Raw genomic sequence first — 15,369 nt, forward strand, 5'->3', positions numbered from 1 at the left:
GAACCTCAGCTTGCTTCCAGCGCTCGTTGTCCAAAAGCAGGCTGGTTATAAACACAAAAGAGAGGAGGCTGAGAAAGAAATACCTTGTCTTGACAATTCTCCTGCCTGTAATGCTGTAGAACAATTTCTAAAAAGCCACTGGCCCAAAATGTTATGTCAGTCATCTTCATCAGAAGGAGGTGACCAACAACTGTCAGCAGCAAAACAGAACAACATTGTGCTGGTCTAGAGATCTCACGAATTGTTCACTCAATAAAGGCAATAAAGGTCTTTATGAGATCACTGCCAATGAAATAATGTACAAATACTGGAATTTTAACAGCTTTTGATGGAGGAGAGCAAACAGACTTGATGGATGTTACTGGCAAGGCTGTTCCTCCAAGTGGTTTGGTTTTGGCTTTTTTTTTTTCAGGAAACAGTTGAAAGTGAATTATTCTTAAACCCCTGAAACAGAGCAACCCTGCCCCTTCAATGTTAGTCTTGTGTACCTTCTGTAGCTGTTGCTGTCCTTATTTAGGTAACTGGAGAAAAATCCAGTTTGAAGCAATCAACTTATGAAAACAGTAGAAGTCTAATATTGCTAATTGGGGTTCAATACAATTTTTTCACCCCCTGCTTTAAAGTACAACAAGCTTACAAATGTTCTAGGCAACAAAAGACTCTGTTTGGCTGGCATACGATACATAAAATTATTCATGGAAGAACACAAATATTGTCTGCCCAGAGGTACCTTAGCTTTGTCTTCCTCTCCTCATGAAACCTGTTCACAAATCTATTGGCTTGACTCTGAAGAGCTCCTCTCAAGGACATGCTTTTCCTGCCACAGATCTGCTCAGTATCCAAGATAAAGCCTTCCATCAAGCGAGAAAGAGTAACAAACTCGTTGGAATTCAACTTCTCTAGGAAGCCATCCTGCATGCAAACAAAACCATTGTAAGGAGACACAACACCACAAAAATTCAGAGATGTACAGAAATAACTAGTCAGCATATCTGAGGGCTACTGCAGTTTTCAGAGGCACATTCTTTAACCCTACATGTGACAGACAGGGTAAACTGCAGTGCAAGCAGCTACCTGCACATAAACACGCATTCTCTGCATGAAGCATCAAAGACGGGAAGTCAGAATATTAAAAAGAGAAACAGGTAGAAGAAACCAACACTGCCTTACAATGGTGTATGTTAACACCAGTGTGCTCTGAGCATGACCATGCAGAGCCTGTGGCAGCAGGAACAGCCCTGTACTCCCATCGCAGACACCGCTCCAGAACCCTCATTAAAGCAGTAACCTGGAAGCAAATGCTCACCAAGCATGAGGCACCACCAGCAGTCTGACCCAAGCTCCTCACCTTTGCTCTTGCCATGAGGAACTTGACTGAACGATCATGGCAGATATCAGAGGCATTATAAAGTAACTCTTGGATATTGTTTGCCAGCCTGACCAGCTCCAGGTCAGTCAGTTTCATGTCGTCGCTGATCCTAAAAATGACAGAACCAGTTGGCTGAGCATCAGTTCATAGAGAAAACCATATTTTTGCACGCAGGAGGAAAGAGCCTTGCAGCAACTGTCAAATGCAGACAGTCAGCTAATCACCAAAGTCACTTTATACAGATGGGATCTTCTAAGCTGCTGTCAATGTCCTGTCAGCCCCTGAAGCAAGGAAATGCATAATTGCACATCCTTATCTTTTTTTCTGAATCCGCATTCTAATTGCTATTAATGGTCTAAGAGTAAACAAGATATAACCATTACTGATACAATAAATATAATTAACATTTACTGAGCTAAAATTTACCCAGCTCCTGAAAACCATTGTAAGGAGACACAACACCACAAAAATTCAGAGATGTACAGAAATAACTAGTCAGCATATCTGAGGGCTACTGCAGTTTTCAGAGGCACATTCTTTAACCCTACATGTGACAGACAGGGTAAACTGCAGTGCAAGCAGCTACCTGCACATAAACACGCATTCTCTGCATGAAGCATCAAAGACGGGAAGTCAGAATATTAAAAAGAGAAACAGGTAGAAGAAACCAACACTGCCTTACAATGGTGTATGTTAACACCAGTGTGCTCTGAGCATTACCATGCAGAGCCTGTGGCAGCAGGAACAGCCCTGTACTCCCATCGCAGACACCGCTCCAGAACCCTCATTAAAGCAGTAACCTGGAAGCAAATGCTCACCAAGCATGAGGCACCACCAGCAGTCTGACCCAAGCTCCTCACCTTTGCTCTTGCCATGAGGAACTTGACTGAACGATCATGGCAGATATCAGAGGCATTATAAAGTAACTCTTGGATATTGTTTGCCAGCCTGACCAGCTCCAGGTCAGTCAGTTTCATGTCGTCGCTGATCCTAAAAATGACAGAACCAGTTGGCTGAGCATCAGTTCATAGAGAAAACCATATTTTTGCACGCAGGAGGAAAGAGCCTTGCAGCAACTGTCAAATGCAGACAGTCAGCTAATCACCAAAGTCACTTTATACAGATGGGATCTTCTAAGCTGCTGTCAATGTCCTGTCAGCCCCTGAAGCAAGGAAATGCATAATTGCACATCCTTATCTTTTTTTCTGAATCCGCATTCTAATTGCTATTAATGGTCTAAGAGTAAACAAGATATAACCATTACTGATACAATAAATATAATTAACATTTACTGAGCTAAAATTTACCCAGCTCCTGTAACACTTCAGCATCACAAGCATATGACAGATAAAACACAGCATCTTTCTTCTGATGCAAGTGTAAGGCCTAAAATAGATGCTCTGCACTCCCCCCAGCCTTAGTCTACAGGCTGTCATTCTATTACCTCTTTAGACTTCAGGCTCTGAAGTTGGTGCTTTTTAAAAAACCTTGTATGACTTGTCTACTGTTCTGAGGCCAGCACTTAGCACAGTTCTGCCGTTTATGGTTCACGCCATTAGTGAAGATCACAATCTTCTGGGCCAGCCCAAGAGACTGACAGCGTGACAGGAGAGAACTTGGGACACTGTGGAGCAACAATTGGGCTAACATTGTTCTGTGCAGTTTTATTAGCCTGCTCCAAACACAGAGCAAAGGTGCAAACAAAACCAGAAGAGCGATGAAGCAAGTGCATTTTAGAATGAAGTTATGCAACCAGCCTCAGAAACTACTTTACTCCTCAGAACCTCTAGCTGGATGGTATATTTTTAGGAAACTTGGCAAAGTGCTCCAGACTAGTTTGGATCCAACCCCCTTCCCTTTCCCTGCTCCTCCACATAACCCTGGACTCCTCTTCACATTTCATTTCTCCTCCAGCACACAACAGATGTTCAGACATACAAAGGCCTGCGTTTTATGCACAGCATATTTATTTTAAATCTATCTCCTTCAGCCAGCATTGTGATTTGGGGGGAAGGTCCCTATTGAAACTAACAGCTGCTTCAACACATAGGTTTAGATACTCAAGGACCAAGCAGCAAGAGCAAGCCACTTGCTGTCTTCCATCTTTCAGCAGGGTTAACACGTGGTATTTCAGTTTTGCTTCATATAACTCTGTATCCAGACTTACTGGCTTTTGAAATGGTTCATGCCTGAGTCCCACACATATTATGCCCAGTTCTTTTCAAAAGATAGCTCTGACTTGCTATCACAAGTAAGGGGTGCATAAAAGGAAGCCAGAAGGTTAGACCTCTGGAGACTGGAGCACCTCAGGGCAGCACTGCCTGTGTAACCAAAGCACTGAGATGGATTTATTTATTTATTTATGCAGGTCAAATGGTTGATGACAAAGAGGAGATTTTTCTCTAGAATTTATCAAGGTGTATTTCATGAAGCCAGCTTAAAACGAACAAACAAACAAACATAAAACCCTAGGAAAAATAACCATAGGGAACATGGACAGGGAACAGAAATGCTTCTGCCTGCTAAAGGCATGACAAACAATCTGTCTTTCACGGACTCACATCTTTCCTGCTCTCTACACAAGTGGCCTCCCCAGAAAAACTAATGGAGAAGGGGCTCTTTTCTGGAAGAAGTGACATAAATCAGTCCCTGTACCACTACAGATGCAGGTGAAAGCAAGGCAAATAAATGAAACAAAGGCTGGGAACAGTGCACTCTGATGGCAGTCTCTAGGGGGAGAGCCACTACACTTCACCTACCTAAAAAGCACATTCTTCCTAAGTCATTTTTGTACTCTGTGACCAGAAACAACCGCCTGCACCTCACCCCTTGTTCCGGCCACGCTGCCAGGTGGAGGCAGGCAGGGTATTCACTCACATCATCTCTACTCCTCCTGGAGTAACGGAAGAGGAGGTGTGCTCCTTGCTGGATGAGGAGTCGGTGGTGCACTCGGGCTCCGAGACGGAGTCACTGCTGCAGGGCTCGCTGTTGGGGGAGGTGTTCCTTTGGGAGGCCGTGTCGGCTGCTCCGGCTGGGAGCTCCCCGTCGCCGAAGGCGTCGCTGATGAACATTCCCTCGTGCGTCAGGTAGGCCACCTCGGTGTCCACCGTGCTCTCCTTAGCAGAGTTCTTCTGTAACGTGTCTTCCAGGTCTCTGGTTTTTTGGTTCTTGTCTAGAACCAAGAAAACCACGCTACGTATAGTATTTAACGTTGCCTAAAATGAGATATAACTTCTATTACAAAAAACACCCCAATACCCAGTGCCACAAGCTTATGCTAGAAGGAGATTTTCTTTTGCCCACAGAATTAAACTAAATTCTGGCTTTATTTTCTGTTGTGTGATTAGTATTTGGAGGCAGATCCATTTGTCTGATGGCAACTAGTATCTGGTGTTTCTGAGATAGGTGAAAGAAACCTCATTTGGAGCAATCCAACACATGCAAAAGTCCTGTCCTAATCCCTAGCAGCTTAGAATAGAAGTAATCGAGCAACAAGAAGTATTCTCTCTTTGCCACTGCTCTCTTTGCTAGCACTGATCATTTTTGCCCTGGATGCTGATATTCACATCCCCTTCTTTCAATGAGAAGTTTGAACTCTACAAGCAAAACCAACATCTTACGACTTCAAATGGAAAAGCAACTTCATTCCCCCTTTCATGCCTGAACTATGTGAAGTTCTTTGTAAATTAATGTCTTACCTTTATTCTCTTGAGGAAGATGGTGAATTTACAAAAAATATTCTTCAGTAAATCAAACCACTGAGGAAAATTCATCATCCTCATCTGGTCTGCAAGCCTAAAAAAAGAGCACTATTCAGCAAACAGCAACTGTTTGCTGGCCATGATGCCTACTGGCACATAAAGGAGAAAAAATGTGCTTTAAATGGAATTGCAAATATAAGGAAAACAGTGTAGACTTTTACCTGGCAAACAACAGACACCACCTAAACAACAGTCATAATCAACACAATGTAAGTGGAGTGGGGAAGGAGGGATACAGAATTAAATCATACTATAAGAAAACGAACGCTTCAGATTTACCCTTTACTTTCTTCCTGGGCATAATGTTCTTTTCCCTGGGATAAGTATGTGTTATCAACAAGGGAGAGGGTTAATAACATTTTCACAAACCACAAAAAAAACTACATGAAAATACTTTCCAAGTGTTACAAAGCTGTGTTATTAAGCCCATTTAAAGGCTTAATATGCAAGGTATTGCAATGAGACCACTTCTGCCATGAAAGGCACCTGTTTGTGGCAAAAGGGCAGAAAAGTCATTGACAGAACAAAAGTGAAACCCTCTAATACAGAGTTAGGACCCAAGAGCAGAAGAGTAAACACTGGAGAATGGTGACCAAATACCCAGTGTTTAAAAATGACCCTGTGCCCAGCTGTTACCCAGTCCGAGTATGAAACCCATGCAGGTTCTGCAACTCGCTTTGCTTTATCAGCTGGACTATTTTTATTATCTTGGGGTAACACTTTGCTGAGTCAAGTGAATCATAAAGCCACAGAAAAAACAGGAGCTGGCAGGGGCCCCTGGAGCCGGGGCCTCTGGAGCTGCCTTGCCAAGCCCTGCTCAAGGCAGGTCCAACTACACTGGGCTCCTCTGGGCCCTGCACAGTCAAAGCCTGACCATGTCCCAGAACACAGATTCCACAGCTTCTCTGGGCTTCTGTTCCAGTGTTCGACCAGTCCTATGGGGAACAGATTCTCCCTAAAATTCAACTGGCATTTCTCATCTTCCACATTGTGCCCATTGCGCTCTGTGCAAACTCTGAGAGGAGCCTGGCTCCAACTCCATCTCTGCTCTGGCATTTGCCTTTGCTGAGCTTGGTGAGATTCCTGATGGACCATTTCTAGGGCTGAAGTTGTCTGGTCTCCTCCCTGGATAGCTCCTGTTCTTGATTATGGGGGAGGAATTTAAACTAATGACATGTTTTAATACAAAGTCCCAGATTATGGCAACAGGGAATGCCTTCAAGTGGATATATATTCAAGAGGTATATGCTTCATGTAGTGAGATTCACAGAATTTTAGTATTTATTTCAAAGGTAAGTTTAAGGTAACATTAGGATCTGAATGAGAAGTAAAACACAATATCCGCCCAGAGGCAGACAAAAACAGAGTCTTAAGATGCAAGAGAAGCATAATCCTTAACAATAGGGCAATTCAAGCAAAAATTAGAACAGTAAATTTATCTATGCTAAAAAACATACTATCCCCACCCACCACAAAAAAAAAAACCAAACCCAAACTGGCTGCATACTTACTTAACAACCACTTCTGTATCTATTTCTTCTATCTGCGAAACCGTATTAACCACACACTGTCAAATTTTAAGGGGAAAAAAAACAAAACAAAAGAAGATCTTAATCCTCAAGTTAAATAAGGAAAAGTAAAATAAGAAAAGAAAGACATACTTTTATCACTTAACAACTTGTTTCTCTAAAAACAAACCAAAAGAAACCCCCCAAAGCAACTGGTGCATACAAAACTGGCCAGCTTCTTTAGCAGGCAGAAGCATTTCTTCAGGTCTCCAGTACAATCAATGTTCATTCCAAACACATCTGCTGTTTTACTGCCATTCCACTGATCTCTTTTCCCATTACCTGTAAGCCCAAGGTACAAATCAACTCCGCTCAGACTGAAAAAGGGCTTTTCTCCCAAAACCAGACAATAAACTGAACGAATGAATAGTAGAGTGTGAACTCATCTTGCCTTTAAGCAAGTTTGTACAATCCCAGTGGTGACTGAGGGCTGGCATCTCAAGCTACATCGGTTTTACCTGTGTTTTGAATAATAGTGGTCAGCACAAAAGCTTCTGACGAACAGAACCTTGTTCTTGAATTATGCAGTGTGCTCAGTGCTAACAAATCTCTGCTCTTACACCCACCTGGCAACAAAAAGCTACTAAAAATCACTGACCAAAACAGCCCAGCAATGCATTTGAAGAGGAAGCACACTTTAAGTGTGGCAAGAAAACAGTTTCCCTTATTAAGGAAAAATACCCCTAAGAGCTGAGACAATGGGCCACATACAAAAGCATTGCACAAACCACACAGAAATACTCAAATCCTGCCTGTTTTCCTTAACCAACAGAAACTTACACTGGAATTTGATTAAACGTTGTCTACTATTAAGCAGAGGGGAAGCCTAAAAAATCCAACTTAAATTTCCCAGCAGAATGGGAAAAGCATTTTGAAACTGAGCAGAAAAACAGGGAGTGCTACCTGTCTATTATATGACCAAACAAAGAATTTAAAAGGGAAAAAAAAGTCTCCTTATGACTGCTGATAGAGGCAAGTGAAAAAAAAAGTGGAGACTGCCAGGGAGATGAACAGCTTTACTGTGGTGTTATTCATTCATTCCTTTTTTTTTTTTTTTTTTTTTTTAGCAATATGGGCCTATCCCCATCCTGCACAACCAGACCAACAGAACCATGGGGCTGCAAAGTGAAAGGCATTGGAGCAGCCAAGTCTGGCTTAAAACAAAAACCTTCAAATAACAGTATTAAAAAAACAAAATGCAAACTTTTAAAAACTAGGTTCCCAACCCAGTTCACAATGCAGCTGTGAACTGCAGACTGTCCTAAGAGACAGGACATGTCCAACCCAGCACCTATCTCCCAGGCTTTGAGATACACATCAGAGCGTAACTCTTGAAATTATCACCCATTTCTAGGGGAAAAAAAAATGTTCTTACACAATATTCTTCACATATGCAGGCAAACAAACAAGAGGAGTAAAACTGAAAGTACCAAACACACACTCTTAAGTTCAACCTAATCTGTTAGCAAACAAAAGCCAACATGTCACTATCCAAATTAGCCAATGTATTTCCCCCAAAGAAGTAATCTGAACTGTGTTCAATTATTGGTTTTAGCCGGTTTTATCAATAAAGCTTTTTGGTTTTAGCAATAAAGCTTTTTAGCTTGAAAGATACACTGCCCTAAATGGCAAACCACCACACCAACACAGAAAAGGATTTGGGGCTTAAATTAAGGGTTTTTTTAAAGGTGAGCACTTCTACCTTCTGCATTACTTCACCTTGCTCTCTCAGAAAAAGGCAAGTATATTTTCCAACCTCTTATCATGTGCCTGCACTAGGTCTGTGCTAACATTAAGGCAAGCAATATTTTCTGTACCATTTGCTGGGAATTCATTTGTTTAAACTGGCAAGTTCTTTGATTCTTTTTTATGTATTTACATCAAGAACTCAAGGGTTTTGTTTTACAGAGTGTTGCGGGGAAGAGGTTTTTAGTGCGGTTTTGGAGTGTTTGTTGTGGGTTTTTAATGAAATGTTACGACACAACGCTACTGTTTGGGAGAACCATGTGTTAAGAGAAATGAAAGTTCAGAACAATTTTACAAAGAAAACAGGGAGCTTATGTTACCTACACCTTCCAAAAGGTCTTCTCTGTAAAGACCTCTGTGCTTCAGGGAGCCCTTAGGTGTCTGCAAGCTCAGCTGCTCTGAGACACCATCAGCCACCAAAAAACTTCATCAAAGCTGTTCTTAACGACTAAAAAAATTATTTGCAAGGGGTAGAGGAAAGCTTGTCAGATACATTAGAAATGTTTGTCTTACCTGTTTAATTATATTCTTTGCAGTATTAATCATTTCATCTCCATATATTTCATAAAAATTTAGCTTCCTTTGTTTTAGAAGTCCAAATACTAGAGATACAAGTCTCTCCTACCAAGAAAAAGAAAAATTAAACAACAACAAAAAAACCACACACATGAAAAATATCAAGGTGAAGACAAGAAACAATGTTAAGAAATTGCACAGCAGTAAGAAAGTTCATGTATCAAGCACACAATGAACAGCATTTAGGTCAATCCAGTTCTTCCGGACTAATGCCAAGCTTTGCCTATACAAAAAAAGTTCCCCGTGGCAATACCAGCCGAGTCTCTTTCTCCCACCCCTCTTTCCTGCCAATTCCTCAATTGGGCTCACTCACAAGTGCTTAAACCTGTGGATAGTTCTAACCATGACTGAGTTTCCTGACCCTGAGCAAGACTGACGCTAAGCACAGCCCAAGTGAGAGGCTGGCACGCGGCAGCACAGAGGGCAAGAAACCACAGGGCAGAAATGGGAGTACTGCAGTGCTACTGCCAACCACTACATCTCATGAAATGGGTTAAACAAGGCTGAACAGTTCATAGGCTCTAGCAATTACTGAAGAGCCCTACAGCCAAAATCCAGAAAAATCTTTTCTGGGCTAGAAAGCAACCACAATAGCTTAATCTTCATATGTTTATGATCTTCAGAGGAATGAGGAATATGTATCTACATATACACTGTGAATGAAGCATGCATTCAGGGCAACCATATGCTTGGTATAAGCACTCATAAAAGCATGGGGAGACAGAATGAGAACAACATGCAAATACAAACATTGCAAAACTGAAATTTTACAACCAAGTCAATGAGAAACCATGTTCTTTTCCACTTACATGCTTAGGTTCATGAAGTATACATTTAATCAGAGAAAAGAGAACTGATTATTTTGAAAAAATAAAGTGGGCCTGGATTGCTGTCCTGAGTTTAATTAGAATTATTTCATCTTATCAAGCACAAAAATAAAGGGGCGGGGAGAGGTGTGGATGAGAAGATAAATAGTCTGAAATTACGGTGTTGCTACTAGGGACCTGAGTGAATTAGTTGGTGTTAATTAAGTATGTTAAAGATGCAAACATATTCATGAGACAGTTTATTTCAGTAACAGACATACCTCTTCTAGAATTTGGCAATCATCTTCTAGGGGTCTATTTAAATCATTGCGAGCATAAGTTGAAAACTCTGCAATCATCATTTTATCTATCAGCTTTTCCAGTTCACAAAGCTGTGAGCCAAGATGCCTGAGAAAAACAGCCATTGAGATATGAGCTAAATAATCAACCTGAAAACGAATCATTAGTTCACAGTTGAAGAAAATAACCACCCAGCAGGAAATTTCCATGCAATCAACGCTGGCTTAATGGGAGGCTCCAATCTTTCACTCCTCAGAGCAGCTGAAATCATGCATTTTTCAGAGGCACTGCCACCTTGCACCAAAACATATGGACTTGAATACTGATGTAGGATAAAATTTGTAAGTACGGCTTTTTGTTTTTTCTTTTTGGAAGGTGCCAAGTACCTCTCTGCCCAATGAGGTGAACCAGAACTAAGAATACTCAGTGCTTGTCAGTATTCTTTGGCTTGTCGAGTTCCCCAGATCATCAGTCCACGAGTTCTTCTAATTCAAACATTTGAGCTTTTGATGAGGTCACAAAATTAAATTCACATGAGATGCATTAATAGCATTACATGACAGGATGGCTTTCAGAGAACACAGAAGAGTTTCTAAATTTGCCATTTTTTATGCTAGTCTAAATGAAAAATGTTTTTCCCACGTATTGCAGATTTTAAACCATATTTTGCACACTGTTGTCATACAGAACCACAAGGGAATTTCTCACATCAGGAATGTCAACCACTCCTTAAAAGTGGGAACTTCAGAGATGTCAAACACCCCAGGGTTTTCAACTTCCACTAACAGCTGGGGACAAATATCTGTAAAAATCAGACTGCTTTCTCTTTACCAAAAAGAAACAAACACAGACACTTTGCAAATGAGAACTAAGAGGAGCTGTGATATTTTAGATAAGCCTGGATACAAAATGGGGAGGATGAACATGGCTTTCATTCACTGCTGGTGTAGCTGGACCCTTTGCTGTCATAGCTAGTGGACTCCTGGTAACTCCTCTTTGCAGAAATCCACACGGCCAGAGCTGAGCTGAAGTCAATGAATCTTGCTAGATCTGAGCTGAGCAGATTAATTAATTTATTTTACTTTCAAGATGACCAGGGATAACTGTTGTTCAATAACTCATCGAAATGGACAAAGCAGGCATATTTCAAATATCTAATTTAAGCAAAAATGACCTGTAGAAAATCCAAGCCTGTTGCTTCACGGGCATTTCAGAACAAATACAACAGGAAAACACCCTAAAGATTATTATTTGGAATGTAATAACTGGAGTTGCAAAAGTGACAGTAGGACTAAGAGCCACAACACAAAGGCTCTTACTGAGGTAAGCATGAAGATGGCTCCTTGGTACATTATTTCTGTACCTGTGCTGAACTGCACTGGAACACACCTCTCCTCTCAAATCCCAGCTATGGGAACATCCAACAATAGCTCCCAGCACCTGCCCTCACCACTATGCCCAAAAGGTTTTAGTCCCTAGCAGCCACAAAAATCCAACCTGAACATGCAGGAACAAGTCAAACCTTAATTCACACTCCAGTGAAACACCTTGGTAATTATCTCTTAACAGGTACCACTCACACATCAGATCCCTTCAACAAATCCTGAGTATGACAACCCTATCATGTAAAATGATGAGCGCAGGGTAAAACTTCTGTTAAAATACACAAATGAGAACTGTTTTTCCATGTATCTGTGTTTTACTGTATAAAATACCATGAAAGTGTGGTTTTCCAGCATACCTCTGCTAAAAAAAAACCCAAAAAAACCAAGCACCAAACCAGAAAAAACCAAACCAAACCAAAAAATCCCCCACAAACAAGATCACTGTTATCTCCATCACCCCAATAAGGACTGTGAAAACAACACAGAAAGTGTTTTCACAGATTTTTAAGTTAGTTAACACATTAGCTTTTCTATGTAAAATTAAAAGGGTGAACTTGAAAAGGTTAGAGCTCTGAAACTTTAATTCTATCCTACAGTAGAAGCAAGCAGTTACAACTGACACATATCATTATTGACATTAACGTAGATTAAAGACACCAATGAATTACTTCACACCACCTTTACTGGTTTTTTTTCAATTTTTTGCTACAACTAGAAACAAACTACATTCTTCTCTGCATAGAGTATGATGAGGGAAAAATTAATTGATGATCTGAGTAGTTTTCTTACTGCTTTATATTGAATGATTCTGACATGACTCAATTTAAAACACCAAATTCTACAAGCTGCCATGGCTTGCAGAAACAACAAGTTGTTGGGGTTTTTTTTCATCAGGTATTTAGTAAAAAAAAAAATAGTAATTATTTATAAAATGAGTTACTGCTTTAGAAGTTCATCTCTTCTTAAAATAAACCTGGTATTTAACTCACTTGACAACTGCATCATTCTTGCTCAGAATAAAGCAAGACCTCTTTCGTATTTCTTGGGAAAAGCTAAAGTGTATGTGCTTGCCATCAATTTATATTTTTTAAAACGTTTTTTTAGAAACACAACATTCTACTGAGAAGTTTTATCAAGACTTCCATCTTTCCATTGCACATTATTTCTTCACACAAGCTATATACACAGGCCATTGTGAGACTTGAAAACTGTGCTGGGCTTCTCAACTGCACTTGCATTTCTGGTGGGGTTCATGACTTAGGTAGCCCTTAACTCACCTTTGTGAGCCTTTACTGTCCAAAGCAGAGGGGACACTTCCCAATCACGTCACTGTCTGTAACTCTACCAAAACCAGCTAAGCTTTACTCATATAAATTATTCTTTACAGACAAGATGACTATCTACCTGCAAGTATGTTCCACACCTGAGGGTAATTTTGAAACAATGGCACATCCTTGGGACATCGTGTGTATCAACCCAATGTCAAGAGAATTGCACTCTCTGCTGACAGATCACACAGGTCACCCAGCTGCAAAACACAGCTGATTCTGAACGATGCTGTCACAGGGCTGCAGAACTGCTCAGACTGTCACCAAGGTCAATACAAAGGTGACTCAGTCAAGGGCTATGCACCAGAATCAAGTGGTTGATAACTGGAACAGTAGAGAGGACAAACTGCACTGAGGTGTCTGAAGAGAGACAAGCTACACTTTTTAAATGGTCTGTTTCTAGGTTTTTTAATAAAAACACTTAGAGCAACTTCATCTCAGTAATTTATTAGCTCACTTACATTTTTTTTCCTTTTTTATACTATTTTTAGTATTTTTTCCTGAGATCTTTCCTACATAAAATTTGAGTGTTTTTCCAAACTAGCTAGAAGGGGTGTTAGGAAGTTGACATAACAGATGGACAAGAACAGTAACTATATCAAATTCTGAACATTCATGTTACAGTTACTGAGCAACAACCATGCTTTCATTATGCAAGCTGTGGACCACTGGGCTGCAGGAACCACATAATCTCTAAACAAACCACCCCTCACCTAGCATCAGCTTAGAAAACTTAGCACAGAGCTCCTCAGCTGGCTGATGCAAGCCTTGGAGCTGGTTTAACCACACACTACTTTTGCCAGCACCATGCCACACTGGCAGCTTTGCATACAAGACTTTTAAACTATCTGTATCTTATGATGGCTTATTTTACATCAGCTAAAAGGATTCTGCTGTATTAATACTCTTGCATGTTCCTTTAACAACTCAAGACCGGGTCAGTCACTAAAGACACGGGCCCAGAGTGGAGCTGTGTAGCAAGAACCCATCCCTGGGGTGCTGCCTGCAGGAGGATTGCAGACCCCCACATGGAAAACACCTCTCAGCTGTGAGCTACAAGCCATGCAAGATGAAAGTCCAGCCACAGCTTGGCTCTCATCTCTGCACCCCTAAAACATCTGTAAACCAGAACAGAGGATAAAGTATTTAGATGTCCAAGTTCATCCCACTCCAAAAAAACCCCATCTCTGGCAAAGGCATCAGTCACACACTGCTTATGCCACACTTACATTTTATACCTTCTGCATTAGGTCCTCTAAGAATGAATGAACACAGGTAGAACAAATCCCTTCAGCCAACATAATGTGCTCAACGCATTCCAGCTCTGCTTGCATTTTATGTACTTCCTACATGGTTACCTACCGGAAACTGTGAATACCTTGAAGCTCTTGCTGTAACACCTCTTGTGTTGTTGCTATTAAGTCCAAAGCTCCAACATACTCCGAAGTGGAGAGCAGCAACTGTACTGTGGGCTGTGTTTGGTGTACAGTAGCCATTAACTTCAGTTTATTGTATGCTTTTATACAGTTATTTCTGGTGAGCGACAGTCTTAAAACTCGAAGTGATCCTTCACACATTACTTTATCAATTTTAGAGATCTTCTCTCTAAGCAATTTTACAGCCTGGGAGGTTTTCCTGAGGTAGTCCTGCAACTCATGCTGAGAGGTCATTGCATGAAAAAATGCTTCTGAGCGGAGAGAAATCTGATGAGCAATATTGACTTCCACGATGTCCAGATAATGGCTCAGCTGGGAAGAGGAAACACCAACATTATTTTTATCACCTGGAAGCTTTATCACCATGTAAATACACTTTCAGGGTATTTGTCTTATTGTATCAAGAGGAAATTTTGCTAATAAAAATTAAATCCCTTTGTCATTGTGGTTTAATAATTTCTTTTTAAATTAACTCAAAATCACTGTGGGAAGGCTGATTTGATGCCTTTCGTACTTGAAAATAAAAAGTTAGAAAAGCAAATAAAACTAAAATACCCGAAGTTTTTTACCATGTGGTTGCACACTGGCCACAGAATATGGACAATAACCAGGAGACAGCTCTGGATGCTGGCTTGCAAGCAACAGTATATACATGCAAATAGTCTATGAAATTTGGGTCACTTCAGCTGCTAAAGGTGCAGCCACTATACTTGATGACACCCCACTGGAATGGCCCTGCTTATTTAAAAAGCTGTAGTGCCTTCTTTGTAGAGAAACCTCCAGGGCATCTCTGGCTGCAGTTGTACTTTTGCCAACCAGCTGGAATTAGTACTAAGCCTATTTCCTGTGTGCTGGCACTGTGGGATTCCCAGAGACAGAGTACACCTACATGTTCAGAACCTGAAATTCAGATTCTCTGTCCGACAGTTACCAGACCACTGCGTTGGCCTGATTCTTTGACTGTAAAAGCTCTGTGGTCTGACTTATGCTGAATATGCAAACTCCAAGGACTGAGGCTTTAGGATGCTCATCTGAATGTTAGTACTCAGATGACCTGGTTTCTCAGAGGTGCCAAGCAATCAAACCTCCTGCTG

The 15,369-nt window shown here is 40.9% G+C and overlaps 1 protein-coding gene across 3 annotated transcripts in view; it reads right to left on the bottom strand.

Moving 5' to 3' along the window:
* VPS54 (VPS54, GARP complex subunit) overlaps window positions 1-15,369 on the bottom strand; it is a 48,284-nt gene that overhangs the window by 15,754 nt on the left and 17,161 nt on the right. For all 3 annotated transcript variants that reach the window (XM_017726748.1, XM_008644383.2, XM_017726749.1), the window contains 9 exons: window positions 14,202-14,587; window positions 10,108-10,234; window positions 8,958-9,065; window positions 6,642-6,697; window positions 5,068-5,164; window positions 4,247-4,584; window positions 2,230-2,359; window positions 731-912; window positions 1-41 (listed from right to left, as the gene is read on the bottom strand). The exon at window positions 1-41 is cut by the window's left edge and continues 60 nt beyond it. In XM_017726748.1, the coding sequence (XP_017582237.1) occupies window positions 1-41; window positions 731-912; window positions 2,230-2,359; window positions 4,247-4,584; window positions 5,068-5,164; window positions 6,642-6,697; window positions 8,958-9,065; window positions 10,108-10,234; window positions 14,202-14,587 (1,465 nt within the window). The remainder of the gene's footprint in view (window positions 42-730; window positions 913-2,229; window positions 2,360-4,246; window positions 4,585-5,067; window positions 5,165-6,641; window positions 6,698-8,957; window positions 9,066-10,107; window positions 10,235-14,201; window positions 14,588-15,369) is intronic.

The sequence above is a fragment of the Corvus brachyrhynchos genome, unplaced genomic scaffold (genome assembly GCF_000691975.1).
Source record: "Corvus brachyrhynchos isolate BGI_N302 unplaced genomic scaffold, ASM69197v1 scaffold312, whole genome shotgun sequence".
Lineage (NCBI taxonomy): Eukaryota > Metazoa > Chordata > Aves > Passeriformes > Corvidae > Corvus > Corvus brachyrhynchos.